Consider the following 25,795-nt stretch of genomic DNA (forward strand, 5'->3'; position numbering starts at 1 on the left):
CACGCGTAGGAGATTCCCTTAGGAATCCAAATTACCACGCGGCATGGCCACCGTCCATGCGCAGGTCGCTGCCAGTCATGAAGGTGCTAGCGTCGCTAAGCAGGAAAACAGCAGCACCACGGTACTCCTCAGGACGAGACAGACGACCGAGCATATTCTCTTTTGGCCACTGATCGCGGCGCTCAGGGAAATCAATGAACAACTTCTCCACCATCGCAGTGACTATGTAGCCCGGAGAGATTGTGTTAACACGAATGTTGTACGGGCCCCACTCGGCAGCCAAGTTCCGGCCAAGCTGAATAACAGCAGCCTTGCTGGCGTTGTAGGCGGGACAAATAAGACCCTGTGTCATGTCAGCCAAAGCAATAATCAAAGCGGGGGCGAAATTAAATATAGAGACAGGGAGATGGGCCATTGGGCTGTCAAGTGGGGGGTGGGAATGACATGGAGGGGCGGGAACGTACCCGATTGGCAATGGTACCACTCATAGAGGCGATCATGGCAATGCTACCGCCGTTACCAAAGCGAATCATCTGCTTGGCAACAGCCTGGGCAGTCATGAATACACCAGTCACGTTGACTTCGAACATGGTGTTGCTGTCCTTGGCAGAGTACTCCAGAGCGGGAGTCTCTTGCTGGATACCGGCGGCGGCGACCAGGCCATCCATGCGGCCTTCTGTGTTGGCAATGGCCTCGATGACGCTGTTCAACAGTTCTGTGTCACGCACATCGATACGGCGGTAGTGCAACTCGGTTCCGAGCTCCTTGGCACGCTGCTGGATCACTAAGAATTCCGGGGCCTGTATCTGTGGTTAGGGTGAATGTTCTGAACAAAATGTAGATGGCTTGACACATACCGGCTCGTCCAAACGGTCAAGAGCGTAGACTTTGGCTCCAGCCTCCAGCAAAGCCTCTGACTGGGTCAGACCCAGGCCACGGCCGGCGCCGGAGACCAGCACAACCTTGCCAGCCAGGCTGAACTCTGGCATCCGGGCCTGTTGGCCCAGAATAACAGGTTGAGAAGTCATAGGGGCAGTAGGAATTTGAGTGGTTTCAATGGAGACCGACATTGTGTATGTTTGTGAGAGGTATAATAAAAACGGTATGTAGGTAGGAGGTATGATAAAGGTATGTAGATGTACAATCAAAAGACAAATGGGCAGAGATGATTTAGATATAAAAGATCAAATACAGATGTGTGAAGAGAAAGTCAACCATGGGTTGGAGCTCCCTTTTAAATTGTTTGGGAACGGGAGATATCAAGCCAAAAGCAAGCCCATCGGCAGCCCATCCCGGACGAAGGTCTCGTGAACATGAAGAGACTGGCGAAGAATCCCAAACAGGAAATCCTGGGCCAAGCTACGCTCGGTCCAGGTCGGCCCTTTCCCCGGGGAATGAAGAAAGGGCATTGGCGGCATCTCTAACGATCGTGGCGAGAAAAACAACTTGATCTGTACGGAGCAACATGATACTGTTTCACTCTTTACATCACTTTTCCCCTATTGACCATTTTTCAGTCTATTTTAGTCTTTATCTTCTTTTCAATCAAGTTAGAAATTTGAAAAGTACATCATAGTGACAATAAGGAGTGAAAAAAGTACCCATATTTCGCATCCAAATCGGTTGAAGATCTTGATCATAATTACGAGGTTCAAGTTAAAATGTAGATCGGATGCCTAGATTGGGTAAGCCGATCCGGGGACCCACGCCACTGGGACCTTAGGACTTCAGGTGACCTACAAATCCCCCAAAGCTAGATCAGTACTCTATTACGCTTATAGTATCCATCATGTGCTCGCTCTCGCTGCCCTGGTACCTGTTCCTGAATACCGGGGAAACTCAATGGCCCGTATAGCTGGAAAATCTTTTATTTCTTTTATTGGCACATTCCTACACTTCAGTGGGATTCTAGACTTGACTTTGATCTATATGGAGTGCACATGTGAAGTGTAAATATATACATGACTGCGAGATAATAGAAATTAAACATTGAACCAAGACCTGCGGATAAGATTTCCTATTGCAGCCCCAACTCAAATCAAAATCAATTAATAACAGACCAGTCCGTCGCACTAGCATAGACGCCGTGCCTCGCAGAGCACCGTTGCTATCTACAAGTCCGTGTGACCAGCAGGATTTTGTCTAGCAAAAGTGACTTACTCCTTCGGGTGATTCCGAGCTACCCCCTGCCTATTCCACCAATACAATCCCTACCGGCTTAATTATTGCCACGCTAGCTCATTCCATTGTTCCCGTGAGCAGCACCTAAATAGCAATAAACATTGAACAGATCTTCTAGAATTTGGTCGCTCAATCCCCGACTCGCATGTCCGCACATGTACGAACGGTTCCGGTTCTAGGCCCAACTAGATCCAGATCCAGATCTGGGTCTGTGCTTTTTTTGTCAAATTCTTGGGCCAATGTTCTTGTCTTGTTTCCCTTCGTTATCTAAAGATAGACATCCGGATAGATAATAAGAAATCTATAACCCGGTACACATATGGGTCTTTCCATTCGCAGAGCTTAAGCTATGGCCAGTGTGTTCGTCTCTATGGAGTGTGCCGTGCGGCCCGGTTTCCTATTCACTAGTACGCGGGTTGCTTGATCCGCTTTCCCCGGATATGTCGGTGAAGATGACTCAAAATCAGTCTCTATGCACCAATCCCCGTGATCAATAGATCTCGGAATTTACCCAGTATCCGGGTTAGTGTGTCTGGGGAATTGACTTTCAGTGTTTTTCCTTTTCTTTTTCCAGCATTTCCCTTGAAAAGTTATCCGGAGCAAATTGAAATCTTCTTACTCTGAATTTGTGGAACTTTGAAGATACGTAAGTCGTACTCGATAACTTGTGGAACAAAGAGCTAGTCATGTGGTGCGGTGGTCATTTACGTGCCATTCTAAGACGTCTACACCAACATCGGATCTAGCCTTCCAAGTTTGGACCCCACAGTCTTGATAGATGCAAACATTGGAAAAGCTTTGAGATTTTTCTTGGACACTGTCAGTATCTTAAATTGACTAAGAACATGCCCCGTAAAGTCCAGCGCCGACAAGTCCCGCCGAGGACTTGAATATGTACAATAGCATGTCGGGAGTAGGAGTAAGAACGTAACCCAGCATGTAGCCAATGAACACCCCCGATCGTCAGGATAACGTGATAAACCAGATCTCGAAAGATCAAACAAAATGAAAGGTTCGGGAAATGTGCAATGCAAAGCTGAAACAAGAAAAGGATAACATATGTATAGTCGAAAATTAGACCTAGACCGGAAACAGTCTAAGCTTCTCTGTACCCCCAAACCCGTCTTTGTTCATTCGTCCACCATTTCCCTACTTTCTCGGCTTCTTCAAGCCACTCCACTGCGTCTTCGTGGTAACCCGAACGAACCTCGTTGACAAGCTGGGATAATGTCCACGCTTTGATGGGTCGCAGCTCTCCCGGATCTTTGTCTAGGTGTGTGAAGACATACTCGAAGCCTTCGCGGAGTGGGAGAATGAGTCGGTACGGCATACCAGCGGCCGTGACGGCGATCATGGAGCCACCGGCGTTGATGAGGCCGAAGTTCCAGACGTGCCGGGTACGGGGACGGTTCTTGTGCGGGGCACGTTCTTCGAGTTCGTCGGGGTTTTTAATCTGGGCGTTGTCGGGAGATTCGGATTCGTCTTTGATGAATGGAATGAAGGGGCGGATGAGTGATTGACCTTGATATTCAGGGAGGAGAGCGGACGCAATTTCGGAGTCGGTTTTGTCGAGAGAGTTTGACTGGACGAGCATGTCTAGGATGGTGGGGATGATTGTGAGAGCGGTTGCGTTGGCTGTGATGTCTATGCGAGGCATATGGGGGTGTCGGAAGACGAGAGGGACGCGGAAATTGCTGATATGGCCATTTTCGTAGGTGCCTGTCATATCTTTGTTGTCTTCGCCGAAGGCTTGGCCGTGGTCACCTACTATGACGACTAGGGTGGAGTTGGCGATGCCGGTTTCATCGAGTAGGTTTAGGACATCGCCGAGCCAATTGTCGACAAAGCGAGCGGCGTTCAGGTAGTTGTTCATTAGGTCGTGGTTCGCGGTGCCTTCAGAGCCCATGTATCTTTCCTTCTCGAAATTCTTGGGGGTTCCCCAGGGGTGATGTGTTGTGCTGGTGACATGTGAGAGGAAGACGCGGGTCTTGTTGTTTGCTGCCTCATAGAACAGATCGCGCACATATGGTTGTAGTTCTGTCTCGGCGTATCCAAAGTAATTGATCTCTTCTCCCTTGGGTTTGTACTTGGACTTGAAAGCATTCATGGTCTGCTTCACAACCTTGTGTTTGAAGCCCATGTTTTTGTCCAGGATGTCTTGACGGTCATAGTCGTCGGTGATGGATTGCATAAAGACGGACTTCCACTGGTGTTGTAAGGCCTCGGAAGTAGACCCATTAGTCCGCGCTTCAATGGTCTTTGGCAGCTTTTTCTGGTTAAACAATTCCAAAAGCTGCGGCAAGCAGGGCTGGTAAATTTCCAGCATGGATTCCTCCAAGAGATCAACCGGCAAAGGATGGACACCACAATGACTACCCAGGATACTCTTGAAGGTTAATGAGCTGCCTGTGAGTGCTCCCCGAACGTTGAGTCCACCCATACCCTCCTCCGCGGGATCCTGCCAATTCGCCTCACTGAGATCCACCTTTTCGCCCTTGCTGTCCTGGACATACTCACCGGTCAGCATCTGCGCAATCGGGGTCATCTTGACAAGACGGTCAATCGCCTGGTTTCTTTTCTTCTCCTTGTGGGAGGCGATGAGTGAATCAAACATGGGTGTGCCCTGCTGCATGGGGAACATTTCCTTTCGCCCACTCTCAAGGGTCAACAGAACGATGTTATTAATTTCCACCGAATGCTCCTCGAAGGCCTTCTGTAACGGTTCATAAATGTCACCTCCCAGGTTTGAAATCTTAAGGGGATCCGCTGTTGGATTGAAGAAGGCATTTTCATCACCACTGCAAAGATAATAAGAAGGGTTATCCTTCTCCGCACGCTGCACAGGACTCATATCCCAGCGGCTAAACCCTGGTGGTGGATCTTGAGGCAGCCATGAGGCTCGAGACCAATCCGGAGAGCTCTTTTCAACAGGCCAAAGAGGGAATGGCTTGGAAGGATTACGGCAGCCTTCCACTGTACTTGTCTTCTTGGTGAATGCATCGAGCAGAGTCAAAGGCAATGCGCCAGAGAGATGGTCGTAAGGTATGGAAGGTCGTGAGAGCTCCAAAAATAAGAGCGAGGTTACAGCGGAAACGACAATAGCGGCACGTCGAGCAGATCGAAGCTCGACGGAGGCAATCCAAGATTTATTGGGAATTGAAAACACATTGCGTCGCGCTCTGAAAGCCCCCACCATCAACTCTCGCATGCCTTGTAACGCCAACCCGGTCACATTGTAAAGATGGGCATGGATCAACCATGCCACCAGGCCCAAAACGGTAGCTGCGGCGGAGACGGTTGAGATGCCACTCAACAAGATCTTCATGGCGGCGGGATCGCTAAGAAAACTGTTGCTAGCAGCCCAGGCGACCTCCGCGCCGGTCTGCATGAAGAAGCCGAATTGGACAGAGGAAGCCCCCCAGGTGATTAAGCTAGGACCGGTTAGCTTTGCAATTGCGGGTCTATATAAACTGGCAGGTCCCGATGGGAACATACGAAAGGAATCCACCCAGACATGTCGGTATCCATTGGCGCCACGATTCGGGAGCGGGAAATTGTAATAGTGTTCGCACAAAAGCAATGATGAACAGTTCTGGTAAAATGAGTGTCGGTGAATATAGGACGAGGTAGAGGAAGGGTAACGAATGAAAATGAAGGCCGATGTGTAAGGCCTTGGAGGCGAGGCTGCCTACAACCAGAGCCGAGAAAAGGAATGGTGGGACCGGTGGAAGAAAGGCAAGGATAGCCATGTTAGCTCATGGTTTGTGGAGGTTGAGCGCGTAAAGAAGTAGGAAGGGATGAAGTTGGATAGAAGAAAAAAAAAAGTAAAATGATCGGAATGGGGGCACAAACACCCCGGAATGTCGACAAAAAGAAGGAAGAGGTAGAAAAGCACGAAAGTTAATGTTGAGTAAATAATGAAGTAAAAACAGGAACTCGAATTCACCAATCAGTGGATCCCGTTTCCAATTGTACAAAACGAGGGAAAAAAAGAAGGAAAAAAGTGGAGGCTGGAACAAGTATTGAAGCACGCGACCGGATGAATCTTTCAAACACTCGAACATTAATCATTTCCTCATCATATTTTCATCAAGTGGAGGTCTGAACGGATACAAGCGGGAAAGGAGTCATGTCCAAAAAAAGACTGGTCCCACGTTCCACATGAACCTTGGATAACTTTCCTTGTTGCCTGAAGCTTTACTCAAATCAATCTTATAGCTGAGACATTTTCCATCCATGTCTCCACCAAGGCGCTCCTATATATGGACTAGCATCGCTACACAACCTGAAAAGGGGCAGAGAAAAATCTGCGCCTCGCATAAACAAAGTCTGGGGAAAGACATAGCCAAGACGCCATCGCCCCAAATCACCAATCCCACCCCATCGGACTTTCTTTTGCATCCGCGCCTCACACCAGTGGGGTCGATGGAGTCCAGCTGAGACCCTGAATATGTCTTGGCCGGACTACTCCGTAACTACGATCTATCTCAAAAGTGGATGTTCTGACGTGATCTTCCTTCAGTGATCTACTGGATGCCGGGACCCGATTCATCTCCCAGAAATACGAATGAATAATAACAAAATAACCATGTAAACCAGGTGGTACGCTCTTAGATTAATACTACCCAACCCTTGGTTCTTTGCACAAGCCCCCATGCCAAGAGGACCCTGAATCTTGACCCAGATTTCAGGGATCGGAAAGTTCAGCCTTGTCGACCGAGGTAAGGATGATCTGCAGTATTTCACAGTTTCACCTGACCCGTGTAAATACGGATCATGCAAGGGAAATTCGACAGGTCGGGCTTATTTAAGGTTGCCTCGGGATTTAGGCAACAAGCTCTGATGATTAATCCTTTGGATATAAGGAAGTGCATGTGTACAAACTTGAACATTTAAACATTAAACTGATCTACATCACGTCGTTTACCTAAATTACATTGCCAAGAAGATATTCCTGTCTATACTAGGTATACCCTATCGATCAATATGTATTTCGATTCTAACATCCCTGAAAGCTTGGAACATTGAATAGAATCAATGTTGATCTATAAATTACCGTCGATCCTTAATCTCCCCTCGCTCCTTAACCATCCTAGCCATCCCATCCCCAATATCCGTCCCTAACTCCCCGAACCCCTTAACAACCCCCTCTCTATCCCCTCTCCCCATCTCTTGACTCATCTTGAACTTCCCCTGCAACCGCTCAATCCGAATCTCAATCCCAATAATATTCTTCTTCAACAACTCCACATACGACAGAGGCGCTTCATCAACACTCCACGCTGTCGGCTTCTCTCCACCCGTATACCCCATCTGAGAAGTTTCCGCATGCTGCGATAGATCCTCTATTTGCCTTTGCAGGAAATTTCCCGTCTCCTCTGATTTGGAGTTACAGTATATGCGGATCTTGCCGTAGGCTTGTGCGGCGGCGTAGTTCCATGTTGGGACGACCTTGCCTGAGACGGGTTTGGTTTCTGTGTAGAATTTCGGCGTGACGTAGTGGTGGTGTGGGACGTTGAACAGGACTAAGACTTCATCAGGAAGTTCGAGAGTTTCTGAATCCTGTGATTGGGATTGCTGGGCGAGAGCTTCCATTAGGGCTTTGGCTTGGGGATTCTGTTTTGCCATGTGCCCGCGGAGGACGCCTAGTGGGGTTTCGGAGTCGTCATCGTTGCTTGAGGGGACGTCGAGAACGAATGGGATGTGGCTGGATTGGATGAATGCCTGCTCTGATTTGATGGCTGTTGTGAGAATGCCGAGGGGGTTGTCGTGGATGAGTTGTTGGAGGGTCGGGATGTTCGTTTCCGCGTGGTCGGCGCGGAGATGCATGGTGGTGGAAGTACTCTGGTTGAGACTCTTTGAAATGCTTTGTATGGCTTCTGATGCTTTTGTTTTCTTGACTCACGTCAAATTTATAGATTTCTTATCGTCTCCCTTTATCATCACGAATCTGGGGTTTGTGATTGGTAGTCGGTGCCGAATTTCCTTAACTTGGCATACTAGAATGAGTCAATTGGCTGTTGCACTGTATCCTCGGAACGGTTCCGAGCGACTCTCAGGCGCTGTGTTGCATGTCACTGGGGACGAGCCTGGGTTTTTCCAATGCTACTGGGAAGGAATGAGTGTACTACAACCATATCTAGTAGAGCACATTTATTTTGCTGTGGCTTGATACACTTTACCTTCTAAGTGTGGATTAGTGTAGATTAGTGCAAGAACGGCGCCATGGAAATAGTACATTATAGAGCACTGTACTCCGTACATCGGCAGCAGATACCACAAAAGTAGAAAGGAGTATTGTTAGAATACAGATATTATACAACTTATCAAATAATATGCAAGAGTCGAGGCGCCCAACGCCATCCACCTCACAAACACCAACGTCACCAGAGAGTAGCGCGAAAGTTGATTAAGAAGCCCGGGACACAATCCCACTTCTCCCAAGCTTCTCAATAGTCCCACTCTTCAACCTCAATGTCCTCTCAATATCCCTACTTGACAACCCCTGCTGATCGCGCATCGCCAGCGCCTGGCTAATAGTAAACGAATCCAGGAATTGTCGACCCGTGAAATCCCCATTTCCAACAGCAATGCTCTCCTCTTGCGCGGCCTTTGTGATGCGCTGGCGCGCTGTGATCACTAGCAAAGCTGGATTGGAGGCTGTAGGGAAGACGGTTTGGGCGGTGCCGCGGTTATAAGGGTTGGGATGTGAGAAGTTGCCGGATGGGTCGACGGGGCCAATGGTGCGGAGGGAGGCGGCGAAGTCGGGGTCACGGCCGTCGAGGTCGATTGCTGTACATTTTAAAGATTAGCTTTGGGAGAGTTGGAGTAAAGTGGTTTTGGTGCTTTCTCTCTTTTTTTGGTTGCTGGGTGAGGTTCGCGGGCTTGTTCACGACATACCGTTGTTTTTTGTGCTGGAGGGTTGTTCTTTTGAGTGATATTTTGGTCCCTGTGCTGAAGCTGGGGCTGGAGCTGGAGCTCGAGCTTGTGGTTTAAAGGCTGGCCCAGATGTAGATTTTGGTTCTTGGGTTTTCTTTGGCGCTGCTGCGGGTGTCCTTGGCGGAGGAGCAGACTTTTTAGGATATTGGCGAGTGGCTGCTCCAGCAGCTGACCGGGCAGGCTTTGAAGCGGCGGAACCCATTGGAGACTGTGTTCTGATTCCGTGGGTTAAGATGGTTGTGAGCTTTTTCCGGCGGGAGATCGGAGAAGAACGCGGAGTTGACTTGGCGCTTGGACGGGATAGAGCCACTCAAGTGACGTCAAAATATAATCAATTAGTTACCATCGCCTCATAAAGTAATCGTGTTAAGAAGAGCGATTGTACCAAGTTCATAGAATTATGAACCGGATAAATGTAAATTGAGGATTTTGGTGGCGCGCAAACGATCGCTGAACCTTAAAAAGTCATATAATTGACGATAGCTTAGGTATAAACTTTACCTATGAATTCCAATTACTTATAATCTCATTTAATATCTACTGAAGATGAGTTCATTTAAGAATTCTGTTTCGTCGGAAAAAGGTGGATATCATCACAGCTAAGATACAGTGCCACCCGAGCTCGCGACAATCGAAAGAGCCCGGCGAGTGAAACCTGTGTTTTTGAAAGCATTCTAGAGGCTCAGCGTAGGCCTGCAAGGCGACGGCCTTGAACCTCGCCCAATGCGCGGCTACCGCTAACGAACGCGACCGCACCAATGGCCGCGGCCACAGGCAGGATTTGGAACAGGTTCCAGGAGGTATAGTACAGGAAGAAGAGACCCTCGAAAGCAACCAAAGATCCGACGAAGGCGGCGTGCGGGAGGGGGGCAGATTTGAAGGCAGTTGACAGGTGGTTGACGTTGGCGCCGAGGAGGAGCCACTAGGTCTGAGTTAGCAACATTCAGTAACAAGACAGCCTTGACTCTTACCAGACCGGCCAGAACCGGAAGAGCAGCACCTACTAGTGCTACAAAGGCCAGGGTGATGACGATAGGTGGGCTGGTGGCGGCATCCTTGAAGACGTGGTGGATCTCGGGCAGCTTGCCGTATCTTACGACATCAGCGGTTGGGACGGGAACATCGGGGTTGCGCTCGATCGACAGAGCGAAGACAGAGGAATCGTAAGCTTCAGAGCTTCCAGAAGAACCAATAACCACACGAGCGTCAACAGGGGAGGGAAGAGAGAGGAATTGGATCGGGAGGTCCTTTTGGGTCTAGAGCGAGTACATTAGCTTAATCTAACCACGGAGCTTCAGATCACATACCAATTCCACTCGTGACTTGCCATTCTCCTTGACCGTGAAGGGGTAGGAGATATCCAATCCAGTTTGGGAATCCTTCAACAGAAGGAAAGCTTGCTGTGGACGCTTTGCGGAGCTTCCTTCCTGCGTAGTCAAGGTGACGCGCAATGTATCAGCGCCGGCGAGCGCAACAGGTTTCGAGAGCGGTTTGGAGACGGATAGCCTATCGAGAATTATCTGTTAGTTCCCAATAACACTGCAAGCACCACTTGAGTTTCATTGATCTCACGATTCTTTGAATCCACCGTTAATGCCGGCACCCTTAGGTTGGACTGCCACGGTGGCATCAGTAAAGCCCCATGCTGACGCAGCAGCTAGAGGTAAAGCGGCAGATGCCAACAGACAGAATGGAACAGTGGCCTGCCACAGATGCATAGTGAGAACAATTCAAACAACAAGAAACAATAATTGGGAGGGGAGTTCGGAGGAGCAAGGAGGAGAAGCTGGTGGTTGACAGATTGCAGAATAAAGGCGGAGGCCGATAAGCGCCGATCGACTTTAGCCCTAATTTCTTTTCTGCTGGGACTTCACCTCTCTCTCCCCCATAAATCGCCCTCGTTGCCCCAGGTCTCCCCGCAAACCTACAAGCTCGACCAAGAAATCTCAAGAAACCTGTGCATTATCGTTTACTGGATGGAGTCACCCCTGAACCAACCGTAAGTCCTGCTAAACCTGGATCTTTTTGAGGTCTCCTTCCCCCGGGCCCTAAACCCCGACTTCAGCCCTGGCGACACTTCGGGCTTCCAACGTCGACTCCCTTGCACCTGGGGCTTATTTCCCCACAGCCTATATTCTCCCATAAATCAAACCAAGTTAATGACTCATTGTTAATTTCTCATTCACTTTGTTTGCTTCCTTGATTTCCGGTTGCCACATGACATTTCTTTCGACTTTATTCACTGACTTCCAGATTGGGAACTCTAGACTTCATTCACTATGCCTCCCAAAAAAGCACAGCGGAAATCAATGCCTGCGCGCATTGACGCTACATTCACGCCATCTCGACGTTCACCGCGAGTTCCCACTCCTTCAAAGGCTATAAATGAGAGTGATTACCCGGCCAAAGCTATTGATTTTTCTACCGACCCCTCCTCAGAGAATCTTGTCACATTTCGATACTATCGTCCCAAAACACCTACTGCAGACCCTCCCTCAAAGAACGTGTCTCCTGAAGTACCCACAACTGGCCGCCGCAATTTCCAAGCTCGCCCGTCTCGACTGTCCAATGTGTACACCCCGGTGGTAGATACTCCGACCTCTTCCAGTCAAGGTAGCCGAAGGACTCGGCGTACGGCTGCTCTCGAAACTCCACAAAACCAATTGTCCGATCCCGAAGATCCTGAAAGTATTGGCTCCACTGGTTGGACATACGATCAATACATGGGTGGACAAGACGAAACAATGGATCCTTCCTCTCCCAGTGCTGCCTCTTCCAAGGGAACTCGAGCTTCTGCTCGTTTTCGCAAGCCAACCTCTCGGGCGATCGAAGCCCTGGCATTGAAGAAGAAACCCCGCAAGAAGGCCACCCCCACATCCGCCAAGAATGAGACCAATGGGTCTGCCAAAGGTCCCAAGACCACTGTCAAATCTGGCAAGGGCAAGAGCAAGAAGCACTCGCAGGAAAATAAAGCCCCTCTTTGTCGTATTGACATCGACACGGAAACCGCAGGACGGAAACTGTATGAGATCACTTTGGTGGCATTGGGTGCCGACTTTAAGCTTCCGTCCGATCCTGAGTGGGAACTGACCAACGCACGCTTTTGTTATTTCCAGGCCAAAGAGGGCTTGCAGCGCACTCGTGAGACCTCAGCGGGAGACGAGAACCAACCCAATCTGTACGACAGCGAGACTGATAGTGGAAGTATTCGTCAGTACAAGATTCAGGCGAAACCGCAGATTGACGAGACTGGTTGGGCACGAGTCGGCCGCGTGAATGATCATGGTGAAGAGATTATATTTCCTCCCGCTGGCCACAACCCATATTGGCCGCCTCACACATACAACGATGAAACGCTGCCTTATCCGCCTGTTCGCTCTCGGTCCGAAAAGGAGACTCAGAACGATGTCTCCTTCGGCTTCCCGCCCTTGATGGGCGATCGCAACATTCCTTTCGATGCCCATTCTAATTTCGAGCCAGAGGACGTCTCTGAAGAGATGGTTCGGGCCCAGGCACGCGGTGAAGCGCGTCAGAAAGCGCTCCCTGCTCCGAGCGAACCCAGGAAACCTCGAGCCGCCAAGCAGCGTCAGGCTCAACCATCCACAGTTGACGGTTCCGCTTCCCCCGCAGAACCCGAAGAGCCCAAGCCAAAGCGACGCGCCGCACGCGCTTCATTGCCAGCACCCACCACTCGCAAAGCCGTGGTGACCAAGAAACCCCTTGCCCGATCCGCCAAAGCAGCTTCCAAAACGATTCCCCCTCTCACCCCAGCCAAGACCGAAAATGGCAAGGATGAATCCGATCCTCCTTTCAGACCCATTCGTCTCGTTCTTACTGCTCCTCGTCCTGAAGGAAAGACAAACGGCACGAATGAGGATACCGAAGATGCGCCAAAGGTCAAGAAGCAGGTAGTATCTCCCACTTCTGGGAAGGGAAAGAAACGCGCTGCCGATTCCATGGACGGCGGGGAAGAGACTGCTGCTGGTAAGCGCGCTCGCCTCGTCGGTGCTGACGCGGAATCTGGTATCAAAGGACGAAAGCGCGCGGCAACCACGACGACACCGAAGTCGGCGCCTGTCTCCAAGGCCAAGGACCAAATCGAGGAGTCGCCGCGCCGAAAGGAAACCCCCTCTCGAGGTCGCACCCGAGGCCGCGGTGGTCGTGGACGAGGCCGTGGCTGAGGTTGGAATATGGGTGAATATCAGATCGTGGACCAAGTCAGTGGAATTGGGGAAGAGCGGATGCTGCGTGTGAGGAGATTGGAGAGTTTTTGTTTTTCGGTCAAGTATCATGATTGAATTTGTTTATTTTTTTTTTACTCGCAACTATCAAAAGCGGTTCTTTTGAGCATTGTTCAGCGTTGATTGTCTGCATTCCAAAAACACATGATAGGATGTTTTGCATAGCGTGGTGTTTACTTTCGTTATCCTTCCATGTCACCCTCTAATTACTATCAGCTCACTCTCGGTTCTGATGAGAAGCGATCTTTATTTTGGTTATATCTTGCTTCACGATTAAAAATGACAAATATTGCTTAAAGTAAAACATCAATCCATCTCCGAGCTTTCGACAACCACTACAACACTAGTCTCCAAGATCTAAACACTCATTTAATATTCAAAACACGCATCTATAATTGTCCAGCCTCTTTCGTTAACGTGCACCTCGTTCATCGGTAAATATATATCTGCCTGAGGCATCAATATTCCCGATTTCCTCATCCAATTTCCTGCATGTGTCTTTTCCCCAGAATATCACTGACCATCAACTCCCATCCATCTAAGAATTTCCCATTCCAAAATGCCCATATACCCATCCGAACAATTTCGTCCGGGTCAACCGACCCCTGCTCCTCGCCCACAGCGCCCGGCTCCGTCTCTTAAGGGACACCCGGATATCCGATCGACAAAGGAGTATAAGCTTGCTGCACGGCGGTATGTATCTTACCCTATCTAACCTTTCCTTTACTGCTCTATTCAATATGCAAAGTTTTAGGTGTCATGGTTGTAGTCCTACTTGCGTTCTTGTTCCTGTTCTCGTTCTCATTTGATATCGTTTTGATCTGCTTTGCACAAAGACAAGTTCTAAGAACTTTGAGATTTTATCATTTGCTGGAACAATTCACTGATCTTATGAATAGGTGGACATCGACTATTGTCGCTTTGCCGTTTCTTATGTATACATCTTATATTCTCTATGAGCGGAGTAAGTTCTTCTACTCCCTTCCTGGGAAATTCGACAACTGTTGGCCGGCTACGTTCTTGAATGCTGATCTTTGTTTCTAGCCTACGGCGAGAAAAGCCAGAAACACTTTCCTGCTCCAAAACGACAGGATGAAGAGTCTTCTTCTGCATCTTCCTAGAGGAGAGACGGAAAAGGGGACTCACGGGGTTGGTTGTTCGAGTCTCGTTGTACATTAAGCGTTCATGTTCAATTTTCAAGATCATAATCTCATTCTATTCATCGGGTGTTCTCAAGAGTCGCAAATCTCCCCTCTAGATGTTTGCATATCACGTGCCTTTATTTGGACCTTATTTAGAATTGCCACTATAGACCGCCGCTTTATCAGTATCATGTGATCAATCTAAGCTACGTAATCCAATAGACCCACCATGTGTTCAAAGTCATGTGACAAGCTCCCTGGAGGTCTGTTTCATTACCCAAGGGTCCCCTGATGTAGAAGTCTCCAAACTACCTAACATTCATGATAATGATAACAAAAGATCAAAAGATACACGGCTTTAGACTTAAAGACCAACACAGCGATGCAAGAGCCAATACTACTCCGTTTAAGCAACTCATGGCACTAAGCCCCATTTGATAACCAGATCGGTCAAAGCCGTCTCACCCCACACCCCTGTGCGAACTGTTATCCTTTTTTGGCATGCTCTTCAAAGCAATCAAGGTTTTCGATTCGACCCATGGTTACTTGGATCTTTAGCACAGGGCTGGCTTGGGGGTTTTAACAATGATCAGACAGGGAGAAAAAAATGATTGCCCAAACGAAAATATGTACAGTACAGTGCTATATATTTTTGTCCCTCCACTTGGGTCAGTTCAATAGACAGTGCATGTGGAAAGTAGACCTTGACTAATTCGACGTCTAAAAAGGAATGGCTTTCCAATATTACTAAAATTCTCACTTAAATTAGCATCGTCATACCGGGCTGAGGCTACAGGCACCATATTACCTTTTATGGTTCACTGGCCTTAATTGATGAAGCTTTTCCGAACATGGCGAGTGGTTCGAGGCCCAAACTCTAAAACTCACGACAAACGTTACCCATAGAGTAATCCGATAATCTCAGATCTAATGTTTCATAGGAGCGCATCAGATTGCTCAGCCTCCGGCGGGTCCTGGAACAATAGAATTGACGTAGTGTACAGGAATGGACCCCAACCAAGCAATGTAGTGTAAAGGTTCATCTGCACTGCCTAGGCTGCAGAGCCAGGCTTATACGTACCATACATTTGAAGCTCCCAAGATTTCTCGAGGTTTATAAATACCTGTCAAATCTTCAATTTTGACTTCATTCTCAACAATATTCAATCTTCATTGAAAAATAAACAATGATTTTTCACATTGTCTTTTCAGGTGAGCCTGAAGTACTCGCCATATATGCTAAATGCTAATTAGTGTCAGTCTTTCTTGCTACTGTCACAGCGACAGCTAGTAATAGATCATTTAACGGCAGCAACAATACACCAAGCTATGCACCATACTACGTTGACTGCCCCACAGACATACAGCTTGTTCGCCAGCCTCCCCAAATCTCCCAAGCCGAGTCCGAATGGGTTCACGGCCGTAAAGCAATCGTTGCCCATTCTCTCAGTACCTATCTATCTCGGTTGAATCTCACAGGTTTTGACCTGGCAGAATATGTGGAAAGAATCCAGCGAGATCCGGACTACAACGTGCCAGTGATTGCATGGGCCACCAGTGGTGGTGGCTGGCGCTCAGCATACACCGGCATTGGTGGCCTTCAAGCCATCGATGAGCGAACTCCAGGCTCCAAAGAAGCCAGGGTTGGCGGTCTATTTCAAAGCTTGACTTATATGGCCGGGCTTTCTGGTGGGTCTTGGCCTACTGCCTCTACGGCATTCAGTGATTATGCCCCAATCCACGAACATGTTAAGGAGTGGCATGTAGATGTCAATCGGTTTGATGCGTCCAACTTCACGGACTATGCTGCTCCCGTCACTGCATATCTTGATACGATAGCCGAAAAAGCGGAGGCTGGGTTCAATGTGTCTACTGCCGATTTTCTCGGTCGCGGGTTTGCTTATCAATTTGTCCCCGGGGTCAATCGGACATGGTCGTCTATTTCTGAACAAGAGGGGTTTAAGAATTTCTCTGGACCGATGCCAATGCTCATATGCAGCAGCATTAACAAGAGCTCAGAGGTCCTAGATGGCCTTTATGCTCCTTCGCAATCTTCCCCATGGGTAAGTGATGTCAGGATATTTGGCATTCCCTTCCATCTGGTTGACTTGAAACAGTTTGAATGGAATCCTTTCGAATTTGGCTCATGGGACTTTGGTTTTGTGCCCACAGAGTACATTGGCACGATTCCCAATGAGAATAACACCGCTGAGAAATGCGTGAAGAACCTCGACCAAGCTAGGTTTGTGACATCAATGGCTAGATATCTACTAAATGCTAATGTTCCAAGTTTCGTGATGGGCTCTGCAGCGAGTGCATGGAACTGGTGGTGGTTAGGAGCCATTTCGAACGGGACCCTCGGGCAGTTTTCAAAACGTCATGACCTTGAAAAGCGAGGTTCAGATAGCTTTTTTACCGGGATCTCAACGCTATCCTCTCTGAACAAGTATTTCAAGGAAGCTTTCGGTTACACGCTAGCACAGATTAGCAATCCCTCAATCCCTAATCCTTTCAACAGCAAGGAGAACATCACTTTTGCCGACGGCTCCGAAGCAGGGCAGTCAGTGCCATTCTGGCCTCTTATTCAACCCGAGCGAAAGGTCGACTTCATGTAAGCCGTCACAACCCCTTTAGGTTTTTTTCTTACTAACGCTAACCAAGTATGGCTTGGGACGACGACGTTGACTCTGCTCCATACAACTGGAACAATGGCACCAATATCTGGAACACTTACAATCGTGCCCGGGAAAATGGTCTTCCATTCCCAGAAGTCCCGCCGGTATCAGAGCTGTTGGCACGCAACTACACGTTGAAACCCATTTTATTCGGCTGCGACACAAACCTAACAACAACTCGCGATGCTACATCTCCTATTGTCGCTTATTTTGCTAACTCACCCTACAGCTGGTACAGTAACTACTCCTGGGAAACTGGGAATATGTCATACACAGAGTTTGACGGCATCCTGGAGAATAGCTTCAACCTGCTTACTCGGGGAAATGGAACTCTCAGCGACTCTTGGGCAGATTGCCTCGGGTGTGCGGCCATCGATCGGAGCCTACAACGAATGGATGTTAAGAGACCTGCAGTTTGTGAGGAATGCTTTCAGGAGCACTGCTGGGATGGTAGCATCACTGAAGATACCTCGGACGACTTTGTGCTGGACCCTACTCTGGCTTTGGATCCGAGTCTTAGGTATGGCGAGTGGCGTGAGATGCATCCTGGACTTTAAGGTGATCATGCCGTTTATGTTATCTTATTCTTTATGTGGACAGGCGATGCATCTTGATTGGGGGAGTACAGGGCGGTCGTCATGTCAAACGTGCTGGAACACTCGTTGGACTAAGTGTGCCACGTGTGATAAATACGGCACTGATTGGAATTAGATGAGCCACAGTTAGTATCAGTATCTGAATGGTCCAAACTCATGATTCGTTGTACTACGGTGGACCAAACCAAAATCAGAAATGAATCAGTGCTCACAGTAAAACAGTCCAAATTGTAACATAGTAAAGTTCCGTTTATTATGTATCCTAGAATCCTCGGAAGAACTAGAATTTATGTAGATAATTCTCTCCACCTCGTCAGCCTGCTGGGGTGAAAAGTAAAGAACATATGTAAATAAATGGAGAAGTATGTGGTTGTGTGTATGTGTTTGGTGTTATTCACCAGCTATCCAAGTATAACACGAAACGAAGAAGAGAAACCAGGGATTTTCCTAACTGGCCACGCCTTGCATGGGGAACTGGTGTTCTCCCGAGCCAGCAGACGGAGGTACAGAAGTTGAGCCACTGCTCACGCTGGGGGGCTTCACACTTCGCTCACGCATACGACGACCCTCCATTAGACCACGCAGTCCTCGCTTCTGTAGACCGATGACACTTGACAGATCGCCGGTCCAGATCTCACGGGATGGACGGCTTGCATCCGTGCCACGGCGCTGATGAGCGCGGGACTGCGAGCGACTTTCCGTATCGCTGACAAATTCCGAGTCAGAGTGGCTGAAGCTAGCACTAGAGGCTGAGGTGGCAGTGCTTGCAGTACTGATTGATTCTTCGCGTTCGCGGTCGTGGTGAGCGTTACGGTGCTGTCGACCACGTAGATTGGTGTTGATGCGGAGGGATGGAATGCCCCGTGTGTGGCTTGTGAGATCCCCCGTGCTGCTGGCGGCGGAGGGAGGCATAGCGCCATGCTCTGTATCGGACGAATCAGAGGTCATTAAAGCACTGCTATGGGAATTTGCGCTCTCGGAAATATCGTGCATGGAGCCGTTGCCAATTTGCGAGCCATTAAGGGCTTCCAATGTGCCGCCTAGCCCACCGGTGAAGCCGGTACCTCGGCCACCTCCTGCTGCCATGGCTGCTGCGTTGAAGACTGCCGCCGCGTTGCGACCATCGAGGACCTGATGCAGTCGCTCGACAGTGGCTTCCAGGAGACCATCTACCTGGTAAGGTCGCGCGAATTGGAGGAGGGAACAGAGGATCTGTGGTGTGCACAGGGAAGAGCCGGGAGGTGGAAGAGCGGATGTATATAGATACTGAACGAAAACTTCAAGTGTAAGAATGGTATGAGGAAGATAGAGTACGCGCGGTCTGGCGGTCGGGGCGAGGCCATGGGCAGAGGGTGCTTCCAGATTTTCAAGAAGAGCCTTAGAGGGAGCAGAGGGATTGACTAGGGTCGTTGCATTGGAGCAAAGGCTATTGTGGCCAATAGACGGGGTGATGGTGATGCTGGAATTCCGACTTGGGTGAATCTGGGCAGGGCGAAGAGTACCGCCGTCCGCAATTCCACCTTCCGACGATTCTCGCAGAAGCTGGATGAAAAAGGGTCCCCAGCGTCGAGCCAGAAGACGAGAGTTCACAGGGATGCGCTCTCCGCCAACAGCCTGAAGCTCCATGTCGGAGAACTCGTGCATAGAAAGCGCCAGCTTTCCCAGTTCATTGGAGGCGTTTGACAGCGGTCGTCCACCGGTCGTCAATTGGGCCAATTTTTGCTGAAGAGAGACTGGAACCGAAGGTGAGCTGTATGACTTATATCCTGATGTTGACGATGTACGAGAGGGGTTGTTGTAAAGACCAAAGGCCTCAAGCTCAACCAAACAGATATGTGAAAAGTTGATCCGACGGTGGTTGTAATCATCAACCAGGCTACGCTTGCGATGTCCAAGGATCACAAATGAGCTGCGGCGTGGCCAAAGAATACCACGATTCCAGCTGCCATGTCCAAACACGGACCCGCCAGCGTCGATACGTCCCCATGTCAGGGTCTTCAAATCAAGAGCCCAAAGAGCGTATTCTTGTTTCGAAGAAGTCAAGTAAGTACCACTGACGACGAAATGGCCATTTATAATGCCACCATTGGGAAATCGCAGCCCAGGGGGGGATGCTTGGCTTTGCATCGGTCGCTCAACAAGGCGCCCGTCCGGCAAGCGCACCTGCAGCTCCAGCTTGACATCGAGGAAATTGTAATTGGAATAGATCAGCATGGGGCAACCCGGCGACTCCGACTCCTCAATCGGCTCATGGGTATCTCGGTCAGGGGCAGCAGACCCAATCTCGGAGACGTCCATACCCACCAGGGGCGCGACGACACTACGGTAAGCACCACAGCTGCGACCGAGAGGACTAGTGTTGGTCCACTTGAGACTTCGAAGATTGAAAACGCTAGTTTGTTCAATGTAATGGTTGGAGCTGTCTTGGCCACCAACGACCACCATTTCAGCCCCACCGAAGCCATCAATGTCCACCCCTATTGAGCCTTGGTGGGGGTTGGAGGATTCAGGGTTATGATGGATAGCCGACAACGGTGCACGGGCAGAAGTGAAATGAGCACTTGATGGGATGATCGTGGCACAATGAGCGTATCGTCCTTGCGGTGACTCATGTGACGCAACTCGAGTCCACGTCCGCGATGGGACATCGAAAATGTGGATATCCGACATGACGACAACCTCCGACTGGGTGTCCGAGCCAGACGCAGGGTTTGGCTCCTTGGGGGCAGGAGCAGGTGACATGCCACCATATGCAACCAGCTTGTTATCTCCGAGAGCACATACACTGTGGAAGTAGCGTGGTGGAGGAATGTCTCCTGTCGCTTCAATCTTACTCCAGTGTCGCCGGATCAGATCCAATTCGTATAGGTCAGCTGTCAACTTGGGGCGACTTCGTGAGAGGATCCGGCCTCCAAAAACATATAATTTGTCTCCCAGAATGGTTGTGGTAGCCCCGACCAGGGGGTGAGGCTCCTTGCCGGTGGTTCGACGCACATTGCACACCAACCCGGACAAGTTGATTGGTCCGGACGAGGGTTGTTGGTTGAACGAAGGCGAAACACCGCCTGTTGCGGCAGGTTCTTGGCCTGCATCTAGGAAGCCCAAACTCGACTGGCTCCTGGACATCATTGTGGGCGAAATGACTGGTACAAATCCAGACACGACGAAGTCCAAATATGAACGGTGTGGAAAATATGCCCCCCTTTATTTCCCGCGCGATTTCGTCACTGTCAGACGGTATACATAAGACGAAGAGCGGCTCGATTTGAGGTGTGTAACGATCGGAATGTCTTGCTAGGCGCTGATCGCAGGTACCGTTGCGGCTCGAAATGTGGCCCTGTGGGGGATGGATTAGGACCAGGGGGTGGGTTTGCCCCGCGTTGAGATAGGCCGGATTTTAGGCACGAAGGAGGCCAGGATTCGAACCAGTGATTATTCTTGCCGTGCCAGTCGACCAAAAACGAGTGGAGATAGATAAAAGTGTCAGACTGTGGACGTTGGATCGGCACAAAAAAGGCGGTCTCAACACTTGCCCGGCGGTCCTATCCGCCCTATACAGTTTAGGCAAAAGGTCCGATCGAGTGAAAGGATAACCACATTCTAGTTAAATCCAATCGTATTTCTACAACACTTCTTGAGGTGGATATATTACTGTTGTATTTGGAAGCTTAGAAGATTCGGTGTGTCGTACATAATTGAATATCTGATCGGAAACTCTGTTATGGTCCAGTCATGTTGACGTAATTCACAAGCCTAGTGACTAAGACATCTACAAGTCACACAACATCGGAGTATTTACGGGTAAAGAAAGGTTGACGATTGGCGGAATAAGTCATTTTATATTGGTATCAAGGGTTATACCGGCCAAATCTCAAATATTTTGTTTCGCGTTACATCGTAAAGCCCACCATCTAGTTGGAGGGGTCCTTGGTGAAGCGGAGGTAACTGTCATATAGGTTAGGAACAAAGTACTCTTTAAGTATCACAGCATCTGCTGAATCACTTACGGCTTGACCTCACGGATCTCACCAAACTTGGTCTTGGCGTCGGCAGTGGAGACGGGGGGAGGAATGACAACGTCGTCACCGGGCAGCCAGTTGATGGGGCAGGTAACACCGTGCTTCTCGGTGGTTTGGAGAGCGTCAATGACACGGAGGACCTCGGCAGTGTTGCGACCGGTGGAGGCGGGGTAGGTCATGATCAGACGGATCTTCTTGGCGGGGTCGATGATGAACACGGAACGAATGGTCAGAGCCATACCCTTGGAGTCGACGTTGGTGGTGTCTTGGTAGTCGACCATGTCGTAGAGGTAGGCGACCTTGCGCTCGGGGTCGGAGATGATGGGGAACTTGAGCTTGGAGCCGGAGATCTCGTCGATGTCGGCGATCCAGCGGTGGTGGGACTCAACACCGTTGGCACTCAGACCGATGAGCTTAACACCACGCTGGGTGAACTCGGGCTCGAGCTTGGCGAAGGCACCGAGCTCGGTGGTGCAGATGGGGGTGAAGTCATCGGGGTGGGAGAAGAGGATAGTCCACTTGTCACCGATGAACTCGTGGAAGTTGATGGGACCGGTGGAGGTCTCGGCGTCGAAGTTAGGGGCGGTAGAGCCCAGACGGAGGCTGATAAGAGGTCAGTCCTTCGATCATCATTTGTATCTCTAATATCTGTAGAGGTTATACATACGGAGCACGCTGTTCAGCCATTGTAGAGGATTGGTGATATATTTTCAAGAAAGGAATATGAAAGGAAGTTGAGGTTTGGGGGGGAAATAGAAGGTTCAAATACGGGAGCTGCCCCTCATGCTTGCTATGGACCACCTGTTTGTCGCAGTGATCGACTTACCTCATCCGGCTGTTGTCTATCACGCAATTATTGACCGCCCGTGGCACAATGAACATCATTGGTGGAATGCACATGGTGGGCTGTTTAGTTCCTGATGCCATTCATGGGTCATTTATGCTCAAGTTCAGATGCGTATGTGATGTGAACTACCCCAAGGTTCATCTTCTCGGTTACAGCTTGACCCCTCCATGGTTACTATCAACATCCCCTTCCCAGCTTTTGCCTGTTGATATTTCTCTGAAAATATTATTGAAACCCGCCTCCAAACAGCAGTTGAATCACTCTTCCAAATGTTGTCGGCCGAGCTGCATTATTGTCGAGTCGGCCGATAATTACCCCGCCATGGAGCCAATGGAGGGTCGACGGGATGGCGCAATTCCATATTCCCTTTGTCAATATTGATAATCTCAAAGCCACCGCAGTCGATCCAATTACACATGCAGAGAACTGTTTACATTGATTAGACCATATGCATACAGCACATCCAGTACTGAGTACGGAGTGCTCCGTAGTCAAGCTACTAGGTGGGGCTGACCTTCAACAGCTCGCTTCCAACACTTGAGCTCAATCTGAACGACCCTGCAGGCGTTCATGTAACTGCTAGGTAGATTAGGGTATTTTATACTCACGAAAATTTAGTGCGACATGAGTACCAATAATTAAGTGTGGACATATAATCAAAGCGGGGTAATAAAACTTCCCTAGATCAATCCGTGGACGCGCTGAGTGTGGACGCGCTGAGTAAGGTACTTGCCAGTCAGTGTACATGAAAGTAAATAAACGTGTATGGGTTAATAGCAACGGAAGATTCTGTTTTTGAACTGATCTACAAGCCGCATTGGTTCAGGCACGAGCCTGCTATTGGCTCATTAAATGCTAAGTTCTTCCAAGGTAGATCTGCTTTACTCAATTTCTAAATTCTGTTCAATTTTTGGCAATAATTTCTCACACTGTATACAAGCTAGCGATAAGTTCATTATGGTATTCTTTTAGGAAGACAAATGACATAAGTGAGCACCTAGACGTTTGAGACTTGAGTGAGTCTGGGAAATTCTAGCTTCATTAGTAAAATATCAACTTTTTGCGTGGTCGCATAAATTTCGATACGTCATTTTGCTCTCAGTGTGCATATACATACTTCCCACAGATTTGTAGAGTTCAACCCAAACAACTTGAGAGGTCATTCATGATTGTTTCTCACTTTGACAATTTCAATTCTCTCACCTCGCAAAAACTCAAAAATACTTTTGACTTGCTCATTCCCGCCCACATCTTCCCCCGGAACTGCGTGAAGATCTGTCGATCACGTGTCGCGTGGATCATCCGTTTGGACCCACCGTCGCGTCGAGCTTGAAACAGACAGAAGCTTCATTCTACAGTATTTTATCCAATTTTCTGTCTGCAGAAATTCGTTGTGTTGGCTTTAAAGCCGATCGCAATTGATTAATCTTGGAAAGCTGGCTTTTCACAGAGACGCCCATTTAACCTTTTGCTTTACCCCTTAACTACTACGGTGAAGGGCGTTTAACCCCCGAACCCCAAGATTACATGCCGTTTAAACGGAAGTCGACTGCAACAACAATGACTGATACTGTCGAAACATCCCCAAAGCGGGCGCGTGACTCTGGCTCCGATGCTGAAGGCGAAGTTGTTGATGAGGTAAGTTACAATGTTACATGAAGCTGATTGCCAGCACTCGACAAATATTCATCTTTGGGTCCGCAATGCTAATGCATTGATCATGCAGGTCACCCTTCAGACCGGTGATAAGAGGAAGCGCGGCCGCCCGCGCAAGTATCCCGTGGGCACTTCCCCCAAGCCCAGTGCAGATGGTCCCAAGCGTGGCCGTGGACGTCCTCGCAAGAATCCCGCCGAAGAAAATACAGCCACCGCCACTAAGAAGGATGCGCTAGCTTCTGAACCCCCCAAGAGAGGGCGCGGACGTCCTCCTAAGGATGGTTTGTTTCTATTGAGACTGTTGACTGGAAACGGAGAGCTAATTACTTGACCCTGCAGGCCAGACTCCGAAATCAGTGAAGGCAAAGCCAACCCCAACCACAACCCCAACCACAACCCCGAACAAAATTGAGCGTCGAGGAAGGCCCCGCAAGAGTCTGCCTGCCAATGGTGCGGGTACCACTACTGAACCTACATCGAAGCTCGAAGCTTCCGCGTCAACTGTGCCTGAGGAGGATGGTGTTCGTTCTTACTGGTTGATGAAGGCTGAGCCTGAATCACGACTTGAAAAGGGTGTAGATGTCAAATTCTCCATTGATGACCTGGCTGCTGCGGATAGCCCAGAGCCATGGGACGGTAAGACATTCCCAGCCATTATCGATGAATACTTCTAATTATTGAATAGGAGTTCGCAACGCTGTTGGTAAGACTCCAGTGGGCCAACATAAGTAATCTGAATGACCGAACTTACAAATAAACAGCCAGGAATCTTATGCGTGAAATGAAGAAAGGAGACTATGCTTTCTTCTATCACTCCAACTGCAAAACCCCGGGCATCGTGGGAGTTATGGAAATCGTGCAGGAGCACTCACCCGATGGTTCGATCTTTCCCAATCGACTCAATTTGGTTATGCACCTTACTGATAATTTCGCAGAATCCGCCTTTAACCCCAAGCACCCCTACTACGACCCCAAGGCCAGTCGCGACATCCCAAAGTGGGTCGTCGTGCACGTTGAATTTCGCTGCAAGCTGAAGAAACAGGTCACCCTCCAGGATCTGAAGACCCACGCACAGTCTGGAAAGCCCCTGGAGAACCTGCAGACCATCAAACAATCACGTCTCAGCGTTTCCTCGGTGACCCCGGCACAATGGCGATACATCCTGGAGCTGGCGGGCGAGGATCCAGACCAGCTTCTGAAGACAGAATTCGTCGATGATCAAAGTGAATAAGCCATCTAACTTCACGCAATAGCAAAATATGGCTTTTGTTATTTATCGGAAATATCTTACCTGGGCGTTGCGGCTGGACATTAGGTATCTTGAGGATGTAAGGCATTTCTTTCCCGTGATTTTTCATCATTACGCGCAGCACAAACGAATACCATTACCGTTATCCCATTAAGTTCAGTAACAGGATATACTTAGATTTCGTCCCCAAAAACCGACCCCTCAAGTCGGCTGTGAAGCCACTGGAAGTTTCTGACTGATATAGTGGTAG

General features: G+C 49.2%; 11 protein-coding genes across 11 annotated transcripts; 4 read left to right on the forward strand and 7 right to left on the reverse strand.

The window, feature by feature from the left end:
- Positions 1–31: 31 nt before the first annotated feature.
- N7520_001367 (putative short chain dehydrogenase) lies at positions 32–1,070 on the reverse strand (the record flags this gene model as incomplete). The annotated part of the gene is made up of 3 exons (XM_057135302.1): positions 32–343; positions 465–800; positions 858–1,070. 3 exons carry the CDS (start codon positions 1,068–1,070, stop codon positions 32–34), a joined length of 861 nt encoding a protein of 286 aa, XP_057001238.1.
- A 2,207-nt stretch (positions 1,071–3,277) lies between these two features.
- On the reverse strand, positions 3,278–5,930 carry N7520_001368 (Alkaline phosphatase-like alpha/beta/alpha; the record flags this gene model as incomplete). Its single annotated transcript, XM_057135303.1, has 2 exons — positions 3,278–5,612; positions 5,677–5,930. The coding sequence occupies 2 exons, from the start codon at positions 5,928–5,930 to the stop codon at positions 3,278–3,280; spliced, it is 2,589 nt and encodes an 862-aa protein (XP_057001239.1).
- Positions 5,931–7,233: 1,303 nt separating this feature from the next.
- Positions 7,234–8,010, reverse strand: N7520_001369 (FMN-binding negative transcriptional regulator; the record flags this gene model as incomplete). Its single annotated transcript, XM_057135304.1, has 1 exon — positions 7,234–8,010. One exon carries the CDS (start codon positions 8,008–8,010, stop codon positions 7,234–7,236), a length of 777 nt encoding a protein of 258 aa, XP_057001240.1.
- A 580-nt stretch (positions 8,011–8,590) lies between these two features.
- On the reverse strand, positions 8,591–9,322 carry N7520_001370 (uncharacterized protein; the record flags this gene model as incomplete). Its single annotated transcript, XM_057135305.1, has 2 exons — positions 8,591–8,973; positions 9,082–9,322. The coding sequence occupies 2 exons, from the start codon at positions 9,320–9,322 to the stop codon at positions 8,591–8,593; spliced, it is 624 nt and encodes a 207-aa protein (XP_057001241.1).
- A 480-nt stretch (positions 9,323–9,802) lies between these two features.
- On the reverse strand, positions 9,803–10,838 carry N7520_001371 (putative oligosaccharyltransferase subunit ribophorin II; the record flags this gene model as incomplete). Its single annotated transcript, XM_057135306.1, has 4 exons — positions 9,803–10,042; positions 10,092–10,376; positions 10,428–10,626; positions 10,693–10,838. 4 exons carry the CDS (start codon positions 10,836–10,838, stop codon positions 9,803–9,805), a joined length of 870 nt encoding a protein of 289 aa, XP_057001242.1.
- A 561-nt stretch (positions 10,839–11,399) lies between these two features.
- On the forward strand, positions 11,400–13,301 carry N7520_001372 (putative GPI-anchored cell surface glycoprotein; the record flags this gene model as incomplete). Its single annotated transcript, XM_057135307.1, has 1 exon — positions 11,400–13,301. The coding sequence occupies one exon, from the start codon at positions 11,400–11,402 to the stop codon at positions 13,299–13,301; it is 1,902 nt and encodes a 633-aa protein (XP_057001243.1).
- A 619-nt stretch (positions 13,302–13,920) lies between these two features.
- Positions 13,921–14,405, forward strand: N7520_001373 (uncharacterized protein; the record flags this gene model as incomplete). The annotated part of the gene is made up of 2 exons (XM_057135308.1): positions 13,921–14,054; positions 14,261–14,405. 2 exons carry the CDS (start codon positions 13,921–13,923, stop codon positions 14,403–14,405), a joined length of 279 nt encoding a protein of 92 aa, XP_057001244.1.
- A 1,285-nt stretch (positions 14,406–15,690) lies between these two features.
- On the forward strand, positions 15,691–17,735 carry N7520_001374 (uncharacterized protein; the record flags this gene model as incomplete). Its single annotated transcript, XM_057135309.1, has 5 exons — positions 15,691–15,715; positions 15,764–16,566; positions 16,621–16,745; positions 16,794–17,114; positions 17,165–17,735. The coding sequence occupies 5 exons, from the start codon at positions 15,691–15,693 to the stop codon at positions 17,733–17,735; spliced, it is 1,845 nt and encodes a 614-aa protein (XP_057001245.1).
- A 486-nt stretch (positions 17,736–18,221) lies between these two features.
- Positions 18,222–20,903, reverse strand: N7520_001375 (putative regulatory protein Ral2; the record flags this gene model as incomplete). The annotated part of the gene is made up of 1 exon (XM_057135310.1): positions 18,222–20,903. One exon carries the CDS (start codon positions 20,901–20,903, stop codon positions 18,222–18,224), a length of 2,682 nt encoding a protein of 893 aa, XP_057001246.1.
- Positions 20,904–21,685: 782 nt separating this feature from the next.
- N7520_001376 (peroxiredoxin) lies at positions 21,686–22,480 on the reverse strand (the record flags this gene model as incomplete). The annotated part of the gene is made up of 3 exons (XM_057135311.1): positions 21,686–21,719; positions 21,782–22,396; positions 22,461–22,480. The coding sequence occupies 3 exons, from the start codon at positions 22,478–22,480 to the stop codon at positions 21,686–21,688; spliced, it is 669 nt and encodes a 222-aa protein (XP_057001247.1).
- A 1,880-nt stretch (positions 22,481–24,360) lies between these two features.
- Positions 24,361–25,527, forward strand: N7520_001377 (EVE domain-containing protein; the record flags this gene model as incomplete). Its single annotated transcript, XM_057135312.1, has 4 exons — positions 24,361–24,577; positions 24,636–24,932; positions 24,982–24,999; positions 25,058–25,527. The coding sequence occupies 4 exons, from the start codon at positions 24,361–24,363 to the stop codon at positions 25,525–25,527; spliced, it is 1,002 nt and encodes a 333-aa protein (XP_057001248.1).
- Between the last annotated feature and the right edge of the window lie 268 nt (positions 25,528–25,795).

Source organism: Penicillium odoratum (assembly GCF_028828045.1).
Source record: "Penicillium odoratum strain IBT 22623 chromosome Unknown utg000001l_segment0_segment0, whole genome shotgun sequence".
NCBI classification, from domain to species: Eukaryota; Fungi; Ascomycota; class Eurotiomycetes; order Eurotiales; family Aspergillaceae; genus Penicillium; species Penicillium odoratum.